Raw genomic sequence first — 16,414 nt, 5'->3', positions numbered from 1 at the left:
ATTGCTAGCAAAGGGACTATACTTCTTGTTAACCCCTTCGATACAGATGCATTAGCCATATGTAACCAATCCTGTACAGCAGGCCGGGTTCTTAGTGGTGGATCACTGAAAATTACACTGGCAATGAGCTTTGATTAGATTTATGTCATAATAGATTGTGATTACCTGACCTGAATATTACGGTCCTCTTACACAGACTAATGCCCCACACTGCTGATTACAGTGAGCCTGAAGCTTAGGGCTGATGCTAGCTGGTTGTACCTGTCAACACTGCTTTGACGATGGGGAGCTCTGCATATGTAAGGACACAGTGTAGAGTAATGGTAATGTGGCGGGACTTGAAGTTACGTTTTTGCCCACCAGGTTTCGTAACTAAAAATCATGAATATGAAATTATACTCTCTGTTTCTTCGTTAATACATGATTGTATCAGCTTTACGTCTCAGCTGGAACATAAATAACCTCCAAATGAATGTAAGAAGAACTGAAATTTTGCGTTGGGTTAATGCACACGTGTAATGTGACAGTGAGTCTGACAGACACCACGGAGACTTTCAGTCCAATGAGAGGAACTTCATCGTTAGCAGTAAATCTCACAAAATGAAGGAAAAGTTGTTTTTCATATATATAATTAAATTCCTGTTCTATATTGATTGCATGTGAAGTGGTCTGTGGTGGATCGGCATACACGAGGCTGACATCTGATGTTTTTCATGCGCTATGAGATAATCGTCAAAATGAAAACAGAACATATGAAAGTTTACTTGTTTCTATTAATAAATGACATAAACCAAATCGACAGTGACGACAAACAGGATCCAATCACGTCTCATCTTTCTGCTGTTAAAGAGCACTTTACTGTTAACGCTGTCCCCGCTGTGGTGTCAGGGCTGCAGGTGAACTCAAACGACATGCTTCCTTTCCTTGGAGGATAATTTCCCTTCCTTCTCACCTTAGCACCTTGTCAGGGAGTAGATTAATGCCCTGAGTGGGTTCTTTCAGGCTCACACCGAACACTTGTGTAAGAGTTGTATTATCAGGCTAACCAGACGCCAGCTGGTCTTTAATGCTACAGGAGTGCTTTAAACAAGAAGAAAAAAGCTGCAATTATCACATCACAGTGAGGGAATGTGATTCTCATGGAGACAATAAAGGTTTGAAGGCACTCGTAGAAGCAGATGCTTCTCTATTGTACTGGTGGCAGGAAAATACGGTTGGTTAGTGTTGGTACAGGAAGGCAGACGTATGCGTGTTGTAAACACGAGCATTCATCTCCATCTACTCCGTCCTGCTACTAAAGCGACGCGGAGACTAACTCAATATTTACCTCTGTTACACGTCTGCTCGTTCCTCTGTCAGCAGGGTAATCGCCAAGAAACACTTCCAAGAAATTAGCAGCCACGTCTGGCGGCAGAGCGGGAGGAACAAAAGGCTGGAAAGACTGAATTTTGTCCCCGTCAGTTAGAGTTTCCATTTACAGATTAATGATGTGAAATAAATCCAAGCTCAAATTTGTCAGCGGGTGTGGGAACGTCAGCCTTTTCACACACAGGAAAAATTCCCTGCCGTCATCCTCGCTCAAAGTCTGTTGATGGACTGAAAGAGGAGGACAAGCGATCTGGGGCGAGGTCACCGCCAATACCACCTGCCCACCCACACACTCTCATCCTGCCCAACACCTCCACTTTGGTAAAATTATAGAGTCAGACTCTGAAACGAGGAGCGAAACATTTTCATTTCCTGCTGATCTTTGAGGATTCCTCTGACCCGAGAACATGGGCTCGTAGCAATTCCATGAGTGAACAAACTTACACTGATATTCTGGCTTTTCTGCAATTTTCCACAGTTTGGAACAATTCTTGTCTCACCACAGAATTATGATAGAATTAGCGTATCATTACAACATAATTAGAAATGTATGTTTGTCTTATCGCCAGCTGTTACGGCAAACTTTGTCTGATGAGTTGTTGTGTGAGGCAACAACATTGCTTTCTTTATTTAAACATCAACCTCATGGCACTCCTGCAGACACTGAAGAGGAGGAATGATATAATGGTGAAAACGGACTCTGCTGTTCTCTTTTTAGATGACGAGCTGCTGTGTGAAGAAGGCAGAGCCTGATTCAGCTTACTGACAAAAGGAAAAGCAAACGCTCAAACATACTGAGGGGAAATTTATCAATGAGCAGGATGTGTGGTGAATATATAACAGCAACTCTTATTGTTCTGCACAGACGCGATACGATAAATGCACGAAGCACAGAAATCTACTTTGTGCTTACATGTTTTCACCAAAAAAGATAAAAGCATATTTTCCCTCAGCTGTAGGTTATATCTAGCCTAATATCAGCCTGTGGGCGGGGCAATTGTGCCTGACTTACAGACGCCTTCAGAGCCTCGGAGGATTATGGGTGAAAAGCCTAAAGGGCTGTACTGGATGCAACAATAGTGCCATGGTGAAGATATTCAGTTTGTGGCACTGCAGGAGCCTTCACCACCTTTTTATTTGCCGATCTTCTCTGAGATGATTTTGTCCCTGGTTTAAGGATCAGTGGTTGTTGAAATTTTGGATATTATAAATGCTGTAAAAACTTACAAATGTGGGAAAACCAACTTCAGAAAGAAATAAAAACAATATCAGCTAACAGATATTCAAGTCTATCCATCCTCTCCCACTTTTCAGGGTGGCAGGGTGCTGGAGCCTATCCCAGCTAGCACAGGGCGAGAGGCTACAGGTCGCCAGTCTGTCACAAGGCTGAGACACACAACCACTCACAGCTGTGGGGATTCAAACCGGGACTTTCTTGTTGCTGTGCTAACTGTGCTGCCCGTATTTTTTAAGGGTTGGTTTTCAAAATGCATTTATTTTAAATAATGCTGAAAAATAGTAAATATTAATCTTGTACTAACATCAAGATCACAGTGTGTTGAAACAAATAGTTTTATTAAAAATCCACAGATCAATGATCAAGTAGTGCCGTTCTGTCAGAGCCGCTGGTGTCGCAGAGAGAAACAAGCTGGCATCAGTGCTTTGACACAGCAGCTGCAGCAACAATGGACACCAAGACAAAATGCTCTTTTTGAAAGGCTGATGAAGGAGGTGTGAGGAGTGGCACTGGCATTGGAAAATATCACAATACTGTCAAGCAGAACTCTGACTCACGTCCACAGTGGGAGCCTCATTTTAGCACTGCGGTTCTTTTATTTATGTTTCTTTTTCATTCACTGTGGTTACAACAAACAGTTTCATTACAACAAAGTGGACCTACTTTATCATTCCTTTTTATATACATAATATATCCATGTAACAGTAACAATATACTGTTACTGTTACTGTAAAAGCTTCATTTCAGACAGTTTTCTTCTCTGTCTGTGGCTCTCTGATGTCAAACACATCGGATATGATTGACGTAGTCTTCTCAGTTTTGGCTGTCAGCATGATAGTACCATCTACCTTACATTTATGAGACAGCGAATCAGAAGACAGTTAGTTAAAAATGTCAGACAGTGCATGAACGGAGAGACGGCACAGCACGAGATAAACAAGGTTTCATTTGAACTGTAAATGATGCCAGGTCACTCAGGTACGAGTGGAGGAAGAATAATGTGAGACTGGAAACGAGCGTGGCACGTTCCTTTAACCACGCACAGTGAAAGATGATCATTTCTATGTGACAGATTTGAGCCCTGGTTTCTATATAGATCATACATGTGGTCTCAGCTATGAGCACTTCAGGAGCTCCAAACTTCCAGCCCCCCTGACCTCTAACCACACCCTGAACAGTGATGTCAGGTCAGATGTTTGTTGCCCTGACACTTAGATCAAACCTCACCAGAGCGCTTTGTTCCTGCGTCGCTGTGTTTGTGTTTAATTACCCTTCAAATAACTTACATCACTTAAACATGCGCAGCAGCAGCATGCTGTCTGAGACATCCTGAAGACTTTGTGTGGCATTAATTTCCATTTACACAACATGACATCACAGCTTGCTCATATTCCCTCTTACAGCACATCAATCAGCCAATGAGGGAACAATTTGCTCCCAAATACCCAGAATATACCAGCAGCCTGAGGCGAGCTTACCACAGCTCCTGCTCTGAAAGCAGACAGGCAGCTGTTCCAGATGTGGACTTCTGCAGAGAGACTGAATGAACTATTCCCGATTGATTTTTAACACCTGAGGGCAGCGTGTGCTTGTCTGGGTTGGTTCTAACATCTTGGTGTTGCACATTCAGTAAACAACAAGCCTTGTGAGCCAGGTGGTTAAATCCTTTGATGGGAGGCCATGATTTCACATTGTGCTCGAGTCTAAAATAACTAAAAGATGAGCAGAAAGGAAAGATGAAGATGCCACATGTGGCCTATAAGTTGACATCCCTATTATTCCCAGCACGAGGCACTGCTCTAATTTTAGAAACAATGAAAGTCCCACACATTTCTTTGGAGCAGTGCTGATGCAGTTTATTAGAAAACGCTGGCTGTGATCTAAACAGTGTCAGTGATGGAGTGATATTTCTCGAGCTGGGGCTGATAAACAGAAAGCACTGAGAGACACAGATACAGGATACAACACTGCTGCTATGAATATCCACCCTGACGGTGTTAGCACCTTGTTTGATCATGACTGGAAAAATCTGCTTATTTTTAAAGTGGCATAATTAAATCTGTAAATCAGCAGGACTCACTATAAAGCAATGGATTCTTCCTATTCACAGTAAAGCTTTGGTTGCAAAGAAAACACTTCAGGAGCGCAACGCTCACATTTTGGGGGAGGTGGGCAAGTTTTGAGACAACTTGCCAACTTGTGAATTTGACTCATGCTATGAAACTGTGGAGCTACCCTTAACAGCGTGAGCTGCTGTTTGTTTCTGTGAATGAAAGGCAAAGAGTTAGCAGAGTGGAGCTCATTGTGTGTTTTGGAGAGCCTCAGACGCAGCGGTGCGCTCTTACCCTCGCCGCCCTGGATGAGTAGGGGTCCTCGAACAGATTCCAGATCACCGGCTGCCACTTCCTCCACAGGCTGACATTCCCGTCGGCAGCCACGTCCTCGATGCCGAGCCTCTTCCCTATCTCGTCGTCCTCGTCTCCGTTGTCCACGTTGAGCTCGAACACATCCAGAGCCTCCTCCGCGTCCCGGTGCTGTCGGTATGTCATCCAACAGCAGGGCTCCACGTCCGTCTCATCGATGCCCCAAAAGGAGAGCTCCTCCTCGAACAGCGGTCCGCACACATCCGCCGGGCAGTGAAGCTTGCCGGTGCGGTAGTAGTTGAGCACATAGGCGAAGACGCCCGGGTGACGGTCGAAGAAATACTCGTTGGTCCGCGCGTTGTACTCGATGAAGCCGGGGACTTGTTGCAGTTGATCCAGCACGGAGTCGATGTCCGAATCGGAGGCGAGCAGGGCCAGTCGCGTCCCCGGCAGCGTCTTTAAGGTGGTTTTGTAGGTCTCGTGCCTCGTCCCCCCGACGTTGAGGATTATCCTCTCGTTGTCGTCAAACTTGCCCATCGCTCTGTATCAGACATGACTTGATGAAAGCGGGGGAAGTTGGCGAGTGCAGTCTGAAGGTTTAACAGCGAGCCTGACGCGCACACACCCACAGTCCTGTTCACAAAAGCTCCGGGATTTTGGCCGCCGTGCGCAGCATCTCCGATTTCACTCACCCGTCGCTGTCGTATCTTTTGGGGGGGGCGAGGAGGACATCCATCTTTTGTTGACGGATATCTCACAGAGACATAAGGAGTCTGTTTGTATCCCGCTATCTGTTCAGTCAGCCGGTCGGTCAGTGCTGGGAGTGATGAATGATCTCAGCCGGTGGCTCCAAACAGACTGAGCTCCTCATGCCGTTGCGCGTCTCCGGCGTCCAAGACGCACAGCCGCTCGTCATCGTCGGGCTCGTTACTTAAAATGTATAACGCAGCACCAAGATTCCAAGAGTGATGTAGACACCTTACACATTATCACATGATTAAAGTCACCCATTGTGGCACCGCCTCACTCTTTGCTTCAGAAAATCAGGACGTTGATCTGCACCCGTCTTCCGTGCCGTCACGGTTTGGACTCAATAGAGGAAATTTCCACCCAGGAAAGAAAATGAGCCTCCAGGAGGCTTCAGTTTCAGCACAGATCGCACAGCTCGCTGTGAGTGAAGGTTTAAATACTCCCATCTACGAGGACTTCATGTGTCTTTATACAGAGGCAACACCACAGGGACACCTGTTGTAACGGTTTGTCTATAAATGTGTGCAGATGAATGAAATACTGACCTTAAAGAAGACATCTGTCCTCCTGACAGCACATCACACGCACAGTAGCGAAAACACGTGACGCGTGTTTTAAACAATTAAATAAGTATTAGTTTAGTCATAACTGTCAACTAAACAGGAGAATAACAGGGACCGACACACAGACAGTAATCATGTAACCAGGGCACCGATTAAAGCTTTAGTGCGTAAAGGGCAGGCTGGGACGGAGGAGCTGATCTGTCCTCTGCCAAGTGAACCACAAAACCAAAACTGTGTTAACAGTGGCAGAAGAAGCAACAACAGCTGTCTCTGTGCATTGTACAGGTGTTTTCTTGATTACAAAATCTAGCTGGACAGAGACAGTTATGGCTCAGATACTGAATAAAACCCGCATAGAAATTGTTTGTTTACAGCAGCACTTAGTATGTTTGTAAATGAAAAGCCAAAGGAAGGACTTGACATTTATATCACACAAAGGAGCGTTTTTATGTTTTCTTTACAAAGGACAAGAAAATCTCTGCACAATCCCGACAAAGAAACAAAGTGACCAGCGAGAAAACTGAAGGGAGTAACTTCCTTTCATAATCAGCTTAATAGGTGTCATAAAAATTGGGTTCTGTTTTTTTTTAATATACATTTTAAAGTGATGGTAAATGGTAAATGGCCTGCATTTGTATAGCGCTTTACTCAGTCCCTAAGGACCCCAAAGCGCTTTACACTACATTCAGTCATTCACCCATTCACACACACATTCACACACTGGCAATGGCAAGCTACATTGTAACATTGTAGCTGCCCTGGGGCGCACTGACAGAGGCGAGGCTGCCGGACACTGGCGCCACCGGGCCCTCTGACCACCACCAGTAGTAGTGCAAATAATACTTGACAACGTTCAGTGACATACAGTTATAATATAAAATTCATATTGTATAATCGTCTGGGATAATTGTGATTGCAAACGATCCAGTATCGTGCAACTCTGCATGTAGTTTTCTTTACTCTGATATAAAACTCTGTGTAGCATTTTCCTTTACTACTTTTATGTTTTTGATGTATTCTTTATTTATTGATGAAAGCAAACGAGGCCCACAGTACTGGCCCTGGACAGCTGTCTCAGACTCACCAGTCTGTGAGCATCCTTCTACGTCAAAGCCAACACACAGAACTGGTTACCACTGCAGCTGTGTTAGTAACTGTGTAACCGATGTATTAGTTCCCATCTTCAACCTTTGAAAAAAGGACCCTCAAAGGCCTGAGACCTAATCACAGCAGCCCACTTTACTCAGGCTGCGATTGAGTCTCCGATGCGTGGAGTAGTAACATCAGTAGTACAACTTGTAACAAAAGTACCATAGTACTTCATGGTGTGAACAGAAGTCGTAGCAGCAGTTCAAATATAAGCTGTATATGTACTTTAGTGTCAAGGTAAAGTACACTGTTGCTTATTCATAAATTATTTGTGATGTTTTTGCATCAGGTGACAAACATCAGTGACAAAACCAAGAAGTTTCCTTTTCCTCAGCGAAACTTTCAGCCAGGAGGTTTTACAGCTGAGACTGCCGTCAACCAGAAGGCCCGCCGTCGTCTCCCCAGAGTGCACGAGCAGGAAACAGTGACATCTTTCAGGAATCCAAGCACAGCTCAATCAACAAGTAGACACAGCAGCTGATTTGCCTGTAATTACATGCATCATTATTCCCTGATGTACGGCTGTTCAGTGAAACTCTGAGTAACCGAGTTACTCTCCGTCTTCATCACATCTATAAAATCTGGGATCAGAATGAAACACAGAGTATTTTAGTGGGGCTCATGTTGGTCTCTCTCATGGTTTTAATTATTTTTGTAACAAAATTAACTGGACCTAAAGTGGCAGGGGGAGCTGATCTAGAATCCTAACTGTATTAATAGCACTGCAGTTAATTTAGCTTCTAACTGCACTGGCAGATAGAGGGGGAGGAGCTCCAAACAAGTGACTGTTGACCAGAAGTGGAGCGAATATTTCCAACAGAGCTCTTTATGAACCCCTGTGAACGATCACCACAGCAGGAAAACATTCAGCACACTGTAGCACATCAGTCAGTAACTAACACGAGACACAAACACCAAAGGACAATCAGACCTCGTCTTATAATTACTACTAATTACTTACTACTTCTAATTCTACATAGTACAGGATATCCCATAGTATACTATCAAATGTAGTCAGCTCTTCTCAGATTTGCAAACCTCATTTCAGGATAATGTTACCTTCAAAATCAACTTAAATAGTTGGATGACCTAAGAATAATAATAATGACAGATTTTAATATAATGCACCAGTTTTAAGGTGGACTTGAATTATCAATCCAAAGGGTCAATCGTGTTGACCAGAAGTAGAGAACAACTTGTGAGGAAGGAGGAGAAAAACACACAGCATTTTTTTCAGTCTCTCAACCCTTTTGGAGGCAGTCGGCCAAATCATTAAGCACTTAAAGTGGCATTATTCAATAAGGAAAGTGAACAAACACTGCTGCTCCAAACACCTTGACTAGAAGCCAAGTGGTAACTGTGTTTACTTTAAAGTGTTCTAATTCATGCAAACTCTCTCTTTATTGTGCATTTCTCAGGTCAAGGGGCTTTGCGAGAATTTGGGGGTTGGTTTAGGGCACGGATGGCTTGGGGATAGAAGCTCCTCTTGAGTCTCTCTGTCCTTGCCCGGATGATGCGGAACCTTCTGCCGGATTGCAGAGGTTGGAACAGTTTGTTGCCAAGATGGGACGGGTCCTTCAGTATCTGCGCTGCTCTAGTCCGGCATCTCCTGGTGTAGGTGTCCTGAAGTGGGGGGAGAGCAGTCCTGCAGCAGCGTTCTGCTGTACGGATCACTCTCTGGAGAGCTTTTTGGTCCTTGCTGGTCCTTTTGGTCCAGCTGTTTCCATACCAGGATGTGATGTTCTGTTATGGAAACAGCTGTGTCAAGGACAAAAAAAGCTGTTTGGAGTTATTCGGAGGTCAGTTTTAAGTAATTCAACTAACAAAACTCAAACAAAGAATAATCCTCTGAAATGTTCAGGCACAAGGACTGAAAATGTGTGAAAAAGCAGCCAATGTCCAAAGGAAAACTTTGAAAGATTTGAGAACTGCGGCTCAAGAAGACTTAAAAAATGACCGCAAGGTCTGGCAAACAAAAAGAAATGCGGGGCACAGTACTGTACACTATATAGTGAATGTGGTTTTAGGACAGTGGGCGTCGGCTTTGCCTGGAATTCTTATTGATCACCACCAGAGGTCGGATCAGGTCACAGACTTTAAGAACTCTTCCTGTGATAACAGTTCTCATTTTCCACAATGTGCCTTATCCCATTTCAATTAAACACAGGCTACTGAGTTCTGAATGTGGGGAGTTGAGACCCTTTAATGTTTTGCTAATGAGGCTGATCATCATATAATTTGAAGCATTGGGCACAGCAGTGGGGTTCAGACATCAGCCATCCCTGATGATGCAGGAAGCAAGCAGCATACAAAGCTGGAGTCTCCATCCCCTCCTTGCCAGTAATATCTTTACTAAAAATAGAGCAGCCAGATTGCTGATCTTTATCAGGAACTGGACAGTTTAAAAAAACAGGGTCTGCTGAGAGGCCAGCGTCCTTGGTCAGCTGCAGAATCAGACCCGCTCGGGGCTCGCCACCCAGCCTTGGGGTATGGTTACAGTTTCTGTTTTCTAGCAAAGAAAATTGAAGAATTTGTTTTAATGTCTCATTTTTTACCTGCTTTGAAAATAATCCCAGAAACATTTTTAAGGCAACGGCAGCAGGAAGTCTCCTCACTGAAAACACAACAGTAGAATATAAAAAGGACAGTAGTAACAGAAATGTAAGCCTGAACACTTCATAGAATACAAAATAGGAGACAATAAGTATCACAGTGTGAGTTTCAAAGAAACGACAAGGATTGTTGAACTGGCGCCACAAAGGCAGCGGTCCAGTCAGACAGAGAGCTTTCTGCCCTTTCACTCTGAACTTTCAGTGCTGTTCTGTCTGCTGGGATCATATCTGATGAAGCGCAGCACCTCTGCCTCCATCCCCAAGCTCCGACAGCACCATCCTGCTGCCTTTGAACGCATCCTGGGACCAAAAGAAAACGTCTCTGTCTGAAGCCTAAAATAGAAACACTGCCATTTCACGTGGCGCTTCAAATAATGACAATAAATGAAGCTTGCAAGCTTGTGTTATTTCTGATGTGACACGGTGACCTGCACCGCAGGAATGCAAAATTATCTCAGCCAAAACACCGCATGCCGTTGTCATATATCTGCTTTAACTGGTACTCTTGTGTTTGAGCTTTTTTAAGGCTGAGAGACTCGGGAGAGACAGAAATGATGAAAAAGAAGCCGACAGTTAGTTTATAGCATGAACACATTTCCTATAATCACCTTCATTGGACTCTTCATGCAGATCCTCACAGCTTGCTGAACATCCGTACTGTGAGTCAGGCTCAGGTCTTGATGAAGTGTTTAAGTTTCTAATGTCATCTGTGACAACAAGCAGAAAGTCAAATTGTTTTTCATTTGAAGCAACATGTCTCGCAAACAAAGTTATCTTTACCTTCAAAACAGCTTTTATCCTGGAGGCCAAAGAACAAATATACTAAATCCATTTTTTTATTTATACGTATTCATTTATGGTACTGGTAGCCAGCTTACAATTAACAGCAACTTGGGAGTCTGTATGGGAAACAGTCAGAGGTCAGTCATGCTGGAGTATTTCCTCTGAATCTCTTGTGCGTTGTAGGAATTAGGAACAAAAACGCCAAACCAACAAACAGAGATGTGATCACAGGAAGTAAATATGGTGAACCTAATGCTATCAGTAAGAGTTCTCGCTGCATGAAAACATAAACACCTGTCTTTACTACCAAGCAGTCATACATTCAATTATTCCCAGGTGCATTTAGCTAGCAGTTAAAGGAATAGCATTAAATTATTATGAAAAAAATGAGGATGGGAGAAAAAAGCCAGCGACGCACAGCCGTCAGCTCAGGCGCTACAGAAGCACCAAAAACGAACACAGCAAGAGCGACAAGGACCTAAAAACTTGAATGTTTTGGATGCTAAATGGTAAATGGATGATTCTTCTTTATATTTTCTAAACCCCCAAAGAACTCACAGTGCATTTTGTGATGTTTCATGACAACATGCTGGCATCAGCTTGTTATGGTGTCACTGGGATGTAAGACACCGTATTGAAAAGATAAAAAGGGGTTGTTCAGCTCTCTCCATGCCCTTTTATATCACATACTCAATACGGTTTCTTGAAAAGGTTTTTTTCAAGGTAAACTTTAACCTTGGGCACTAACAGTGAGTGTCAAGATGAAATGCTTAGCCAACCTAGGTACTCATGTCCCCCAAGACCCAGAATATTGCTGTGACCCATAAAAGCTCGTGTGTACAAGGTCTTCAATAATCAGGCCCCATTTTATCTTAATGACCTTGTAGTACCATATCACCCCATTAGAGCACTTGGCTCTCACACTGCAGGCTTACTTGTTGTTCCTGGAGTATTTTAAACCCCCAACCGGTCGCAGCAGATGGCCCCGCCCCTCCCTGAGCCTGGTTCTGCCGGAGGTTTCTTCCTGTTAAAAGGACATCACAGCTGAAATCGATTTCTTGAAATCTGTGGACACTAGACTGCTAACAAACAGATAAACCAACAACAAAAATGACTAAAAGCAGAACCAGCAGCCTCTAAGACAGCTGGAATAGTGGAGCGCTGTAACATTATCGAAAGTGGAATTTGTTCCAGGTCAGACGTCGACACGTACAGTCAATTTTTCAAAGTTTGCAGTTTGGTGCAGTGTTGGGAAATAATGAAGCAAGACTACATCCACATGTACACAGGTAGTTTTTTATAACAGGTGGTGATATGACCCTGATCGCTGGCCACTCAGAAGCCTCCGGACAATCACACAGTCTGATGTCAAAAAGGAGTAACAGGCGCACGGCTGCTTCCTTTGTCTGCATGTAAATGTAGAGACAGAGTTTCTGAAAATCTTCAAAATCTTCCTGTTTTCAGTGACCTAAAACACACTTAGCATGTGAACAAAAGGCTAGATAACAAAATCTGAATAACTTCAGGTTACTTTGCTTTACATTTCATTCATTATGTAAAAGTAACAGGTTTTTAGTTGTATGTGTTTGATGTGATAATGGAACAATCAGAATTCACGTGAAGCTGCAATATTGACTCGTCAGTTAGCTACATTTTAATGCATTGCATATAAACTCAGTACTTGTTTTCTTTCTTTCTTTCATGTTTTTGCTAACATGTAATATATAAGCTTGCATTACATCAGAACCACTAGCTGATCTCTGCACAGGGACCTAAACCGTCAGCTAAGCAATAATTATTCATTACACTCCACACAGCACAAAAGCAAAAATCCACTGTGTTAAAAACACGCTTAACAAAAGTTGAACAAATTATGTCGATTATATCTTCAAATGAAGATAAGAAAACCTGACTGAAACATTTCAGTTCCACATACATCCACTTTATAAATGCTCTAACTGAGAATGCTTTCAGTGTGATTAAAAGTCCAGTGTAGCCCTGAAGGAAGCTGTGAGGGAATTAGTTCTGTGCACAGGTCGTGCTGTACTTTTAGCTTCTGTCTCACAACTGTGGAATACAGTCATTAAAACACACGCACACACACACACACACACACACACACACACACACACACACACACACACACACACACATTATCCTGCTAACCACAGGCTCTTGGATGGAATTAGGCAGAAATCCCAGTGGAAGAAAACTGAGCTGATTAAATGTTGCTTTCCTAATTGAGAGAGCCGGGCTAATTTGCAATGAATCCCAGACCTTTTTTCTGTGCTGCATGGGAGGAAGTTGTTAATAAACTTTGTTATGTTTAATTATAAGTTTCGATTAGAAGAGGAGGTTCGTATCACCAGGATGCTTCTGAGAAGGGTCGTAAAGAGGTCTGTTGTACTGGAACATTTATTGTTCCCCATGTAATTGTTTTCTGTTTGACTATCCATAAATAAATAGATCCTTTTTTAAATGCATTAAATAAATAGAAAACTACGCACACCCAGTAAACAGTGCTGAGCCCTTTTGCCTTTGCTGTAACTATGTTCCTGTGGCTCCATCTCCAGGTAGTGCTTTGACATTTCGCCTGGAATGACCTCATTGATACTCGCTGACTGTGCGTCTGCATCTTTTACTATAATGGCTGAAACAATAACGTTTCATTTGAATGGCACTGACCTTGAGAGCATATTTCACTCTGTAAGGTCTTTTCACCTGTTATTCCTCAAACCTGTGTCTGTGGTTGCAGCCATGTCCTCTCACTTCTGATCCACTTACAAAGCGTGTTCATAATCCTCTGTCACAGAGAACTTAAACCATCCAATGATTAAAATGGCAATGGGGTGGTTCTGATGTAACTCCACTCTTACCCACAAACACATTTAGTCTGATACAGTTTCCCTTATTTGGGAAGACGGGAGACATACAGGAGCCTGTTCTTCCATGATGGTTCCTCCTCTTTCTTGGGTTTCTGCTGCCTGAAGTATCAGAGTTCGATTCCCACCGGGTACCCAGTAAGGGTCCTGGCTAGACCCCCACATGCTAAAAGAAACCCAAGCCCGGGAATGTCTGCAGCCTGTCCACAGCTCGGACACAAGCACTTCACTACATTATACATTCCCTACATGTTGTACTCTGTGTAATTGTGTATGTGACAAATAAGGGTTGTATTAAAAAATAAAAGGTTGTTTTTATTCACTGAGCACTTGGTTGGTTGGGGCCATCTCCAAAGACAAAGAGGAGTTGAAAAGGGTGCAGAGAGAGTTGAGGGGACTGATAAGGAATGGGAAGGATAGCTACAGGCAGAAGATGGAGAACCAGCTTCAGCAAAATAACGTTGGTGAAGTCTGGAGAGGCCTCAGAACCATCTCGGGCCACAAACATCAGAACTCTCTGCCTGGGAGGGATGTGAGGTGGGCAAATGAACTGAATCATTTCTTCAACAGATTTGATTCAGCCATGAGGCAGTCTCCAACATCGGCTGCAGACTCAACCACCCCCACTGCTGCTGTTCCACCTCTGACACCTCAGACACTTCACACCTCCTCTATTCACCCTGCTCACTCCTCCCCACCCCCAACAACAGCATCCAATACACACTCAACACAAGGCTCCAGACTGTCTCTCTCAACCACCCAGGTTAGGAGGGAACTGAGGAGGATTAATGGCAAGAAGGCAGCAGGTCCAGATGGCATCAGCTCGAGGGTCGTCAGGTCCTGCGCGGACCAACTGTGTGGGGTGATGGAGCACCTCTTCAACCTGAGCCTGAGGCTGGGAAGAGTCCCACAGCTCTGGAAAACCTCCTGTGTTGTACCAGTGCCAAAGACTTCACGCCCCAAGGACCTCAACAGCTACAGGCCGGTGGCTCTGACATCCCACCTGATGAAGACCCTGGAGCGGCTGGTCCTGGCTCAGCTTCGGCGCCTTGTGAGCTCATCACTGGACCCACTTCAGTTTGCCTACCAGCCTGGCATTGGAGCGGATGATGCCATCATTCACCTCCTACATCGCTCCCTCGCTCACCTGGAGACCGCTGGGAGCACTGTGAGAATCATGTTCTTTGATTTCTCCAGTGCCTTCAACACTATTCTTCCCTCGGTTCTGAAGGACAAGCTGGAGAACTCTGGAGTGGACCATCACCTCACTACCTGGATTTTGGACAACCTCACCGACCGACCACAGTATGTGAGGACTCAGGGCTGTGTGTCGGACAGGGTTGTCTGCAGTACGGGGGCCCCACAGGGAACGGTTCTGGCTCCGTTCGTCTTCACCATCTACACTGCAGACTTCTCCCACAACTCCACCCAGTGCTTCCTGCAGAAGTTCTCTGATGACTCTGCTATAGTCGGCCTCATCACTGATGGGGACGACAAGGAGTACAGAGAACTGACTCAGGACTTTGTGGACTGGTGCCAGCTGAACTACCTCCAGATCAATGCCAGTAAAACCAAGGAGCTGGTGGTAGACTTCCGCAGGCACAAACATCCTCCACTGCAACCACTGAACATCCAAGGTATGGACATTGAGACTGTGGACAGCTACAGGTACCTTGGTGTTCATCTGAACAACAAACTGGACTGGACTCATAACTCAGACGCCCTCTACAGGAAAGGGCAGAGCAGACTGTACCTGCTGCGGAGACTCAGGTCGTTTGGAGTGGAGGGCCCACTCCTGAAGACCTTCTATGACTCTGTGGTGGCCTCAGCCATCTTTTATGGTGTGGTCTGCTGGGGCGGCAGCATCTCTGCTGGGGACAGGAAGAGACTGAACAGGCTGATCCGAAGGGCCAGCTCTGTTCTAGGATGCCCTCTGGACCCAGTGGAGGTGGTGAGTGACAGGAGAATGGTGGCTAAGCTGTCATCCCTGCTGGACAACATCTCCCACCCCATGCATGAGACTGTGACAGCACTGAGCAGCTCCTTCAGTGGGAGACTGCGGCACCCACGGTGTGGGACGGAGAGATTTCGCAGGTCTTTCCTCCCCACTGCTGTCAGACTCCACAACAAAGACTTTAACTGATCATACACACACATCCACAAATGTGCAATAACACAAATGTGCAATAATCTTTCTGGCATCGTTGTATTTTTCACTCTGTTGTATATAGCATTTGTATTCTATTTTTATCCTATTGTATATTTTATTCTATTTTATTCTACTGTATATAGTATTCTATTTTTATTCTATTCTGTACAGTTGTGTACTGTATTTATTCTTATTTTATTTTATTCTAATTGTCCTTCATAACTTTTGCACTGTCCACTTCCTGCTGTGACAAAACAAATTTCCCACGTGTGGGACTAATAAAGGTCATCTTATCTTATCTTCCTGATGTATTCGTGGATGTTCATTGCCTCATCCTGTACTGTGGTGCTGACACTCAAAGTACCCGGCCTCCTTCCTTCCACTTAGCGTACAGTCTCAGGGTGCTGGACTTGGGGTGAAACCCTCCATGCATGGGTTGCATTGACAATCCAACACAATGGGCAACACATTGAACACATTTTATAAGTGGTCAGAAACTTGTAAATAACCATGAAAGAATAAAGTTACGTTGAAACCAAGCACACCATTGTTTTTCTT

General features: G+C 44.3%; 1 protein-coding gene across 5 annotated transcripts in view; it reads right to left on the bottom strand.

The window, feature by feature from the left end:
- kcnc2 (potassium voltage-gated channel, Shaw-related subfamily, member 2) overlaps positions 1 to 6,246 on the bottom strand; it is a 98,829-nt gene extending 92,583 nt beyond the window's left edge. For all 5 annotated transcript variants that reach the window (XR_010096771.1, XM_063500419.2, XM_063500416.1 and 2 more), the window contains exon 1: positions 4,951 to 6,246. Coding sequence is in view for 4 of the 5 variants with exons in the window: in XM_063500419.2 (XP_063356489.1) it covers positions 4,951 to 5,505 (555 nt within the window). In the remaining variant the exon portion in view is untranslated. The remainder of the gene's footprint in view (positions 1 to 4,950) is intronic.
- Positions 6,247 to 16,414: the final 10,168 nt, after the last annotated feature.

This window comes from Pelmatolapia mariae, linkage group LG17, assembly GCF_036321145.2.
Source record: "Pelmatolapia mariae isolate MD_Pm_ZW linkage group LG17, Pm_UMD_F_2, whole genome shotgun sequence".
NCBI lineage: Eukaryota > Metazoa > Chordata > Actinopteri > Cichliformes > Cichlidae > Pelmatolapia > Pelmatolapia mariae.
This window is presented reverse-complemented; position numbering and strand designations above follow the sequence as displayed.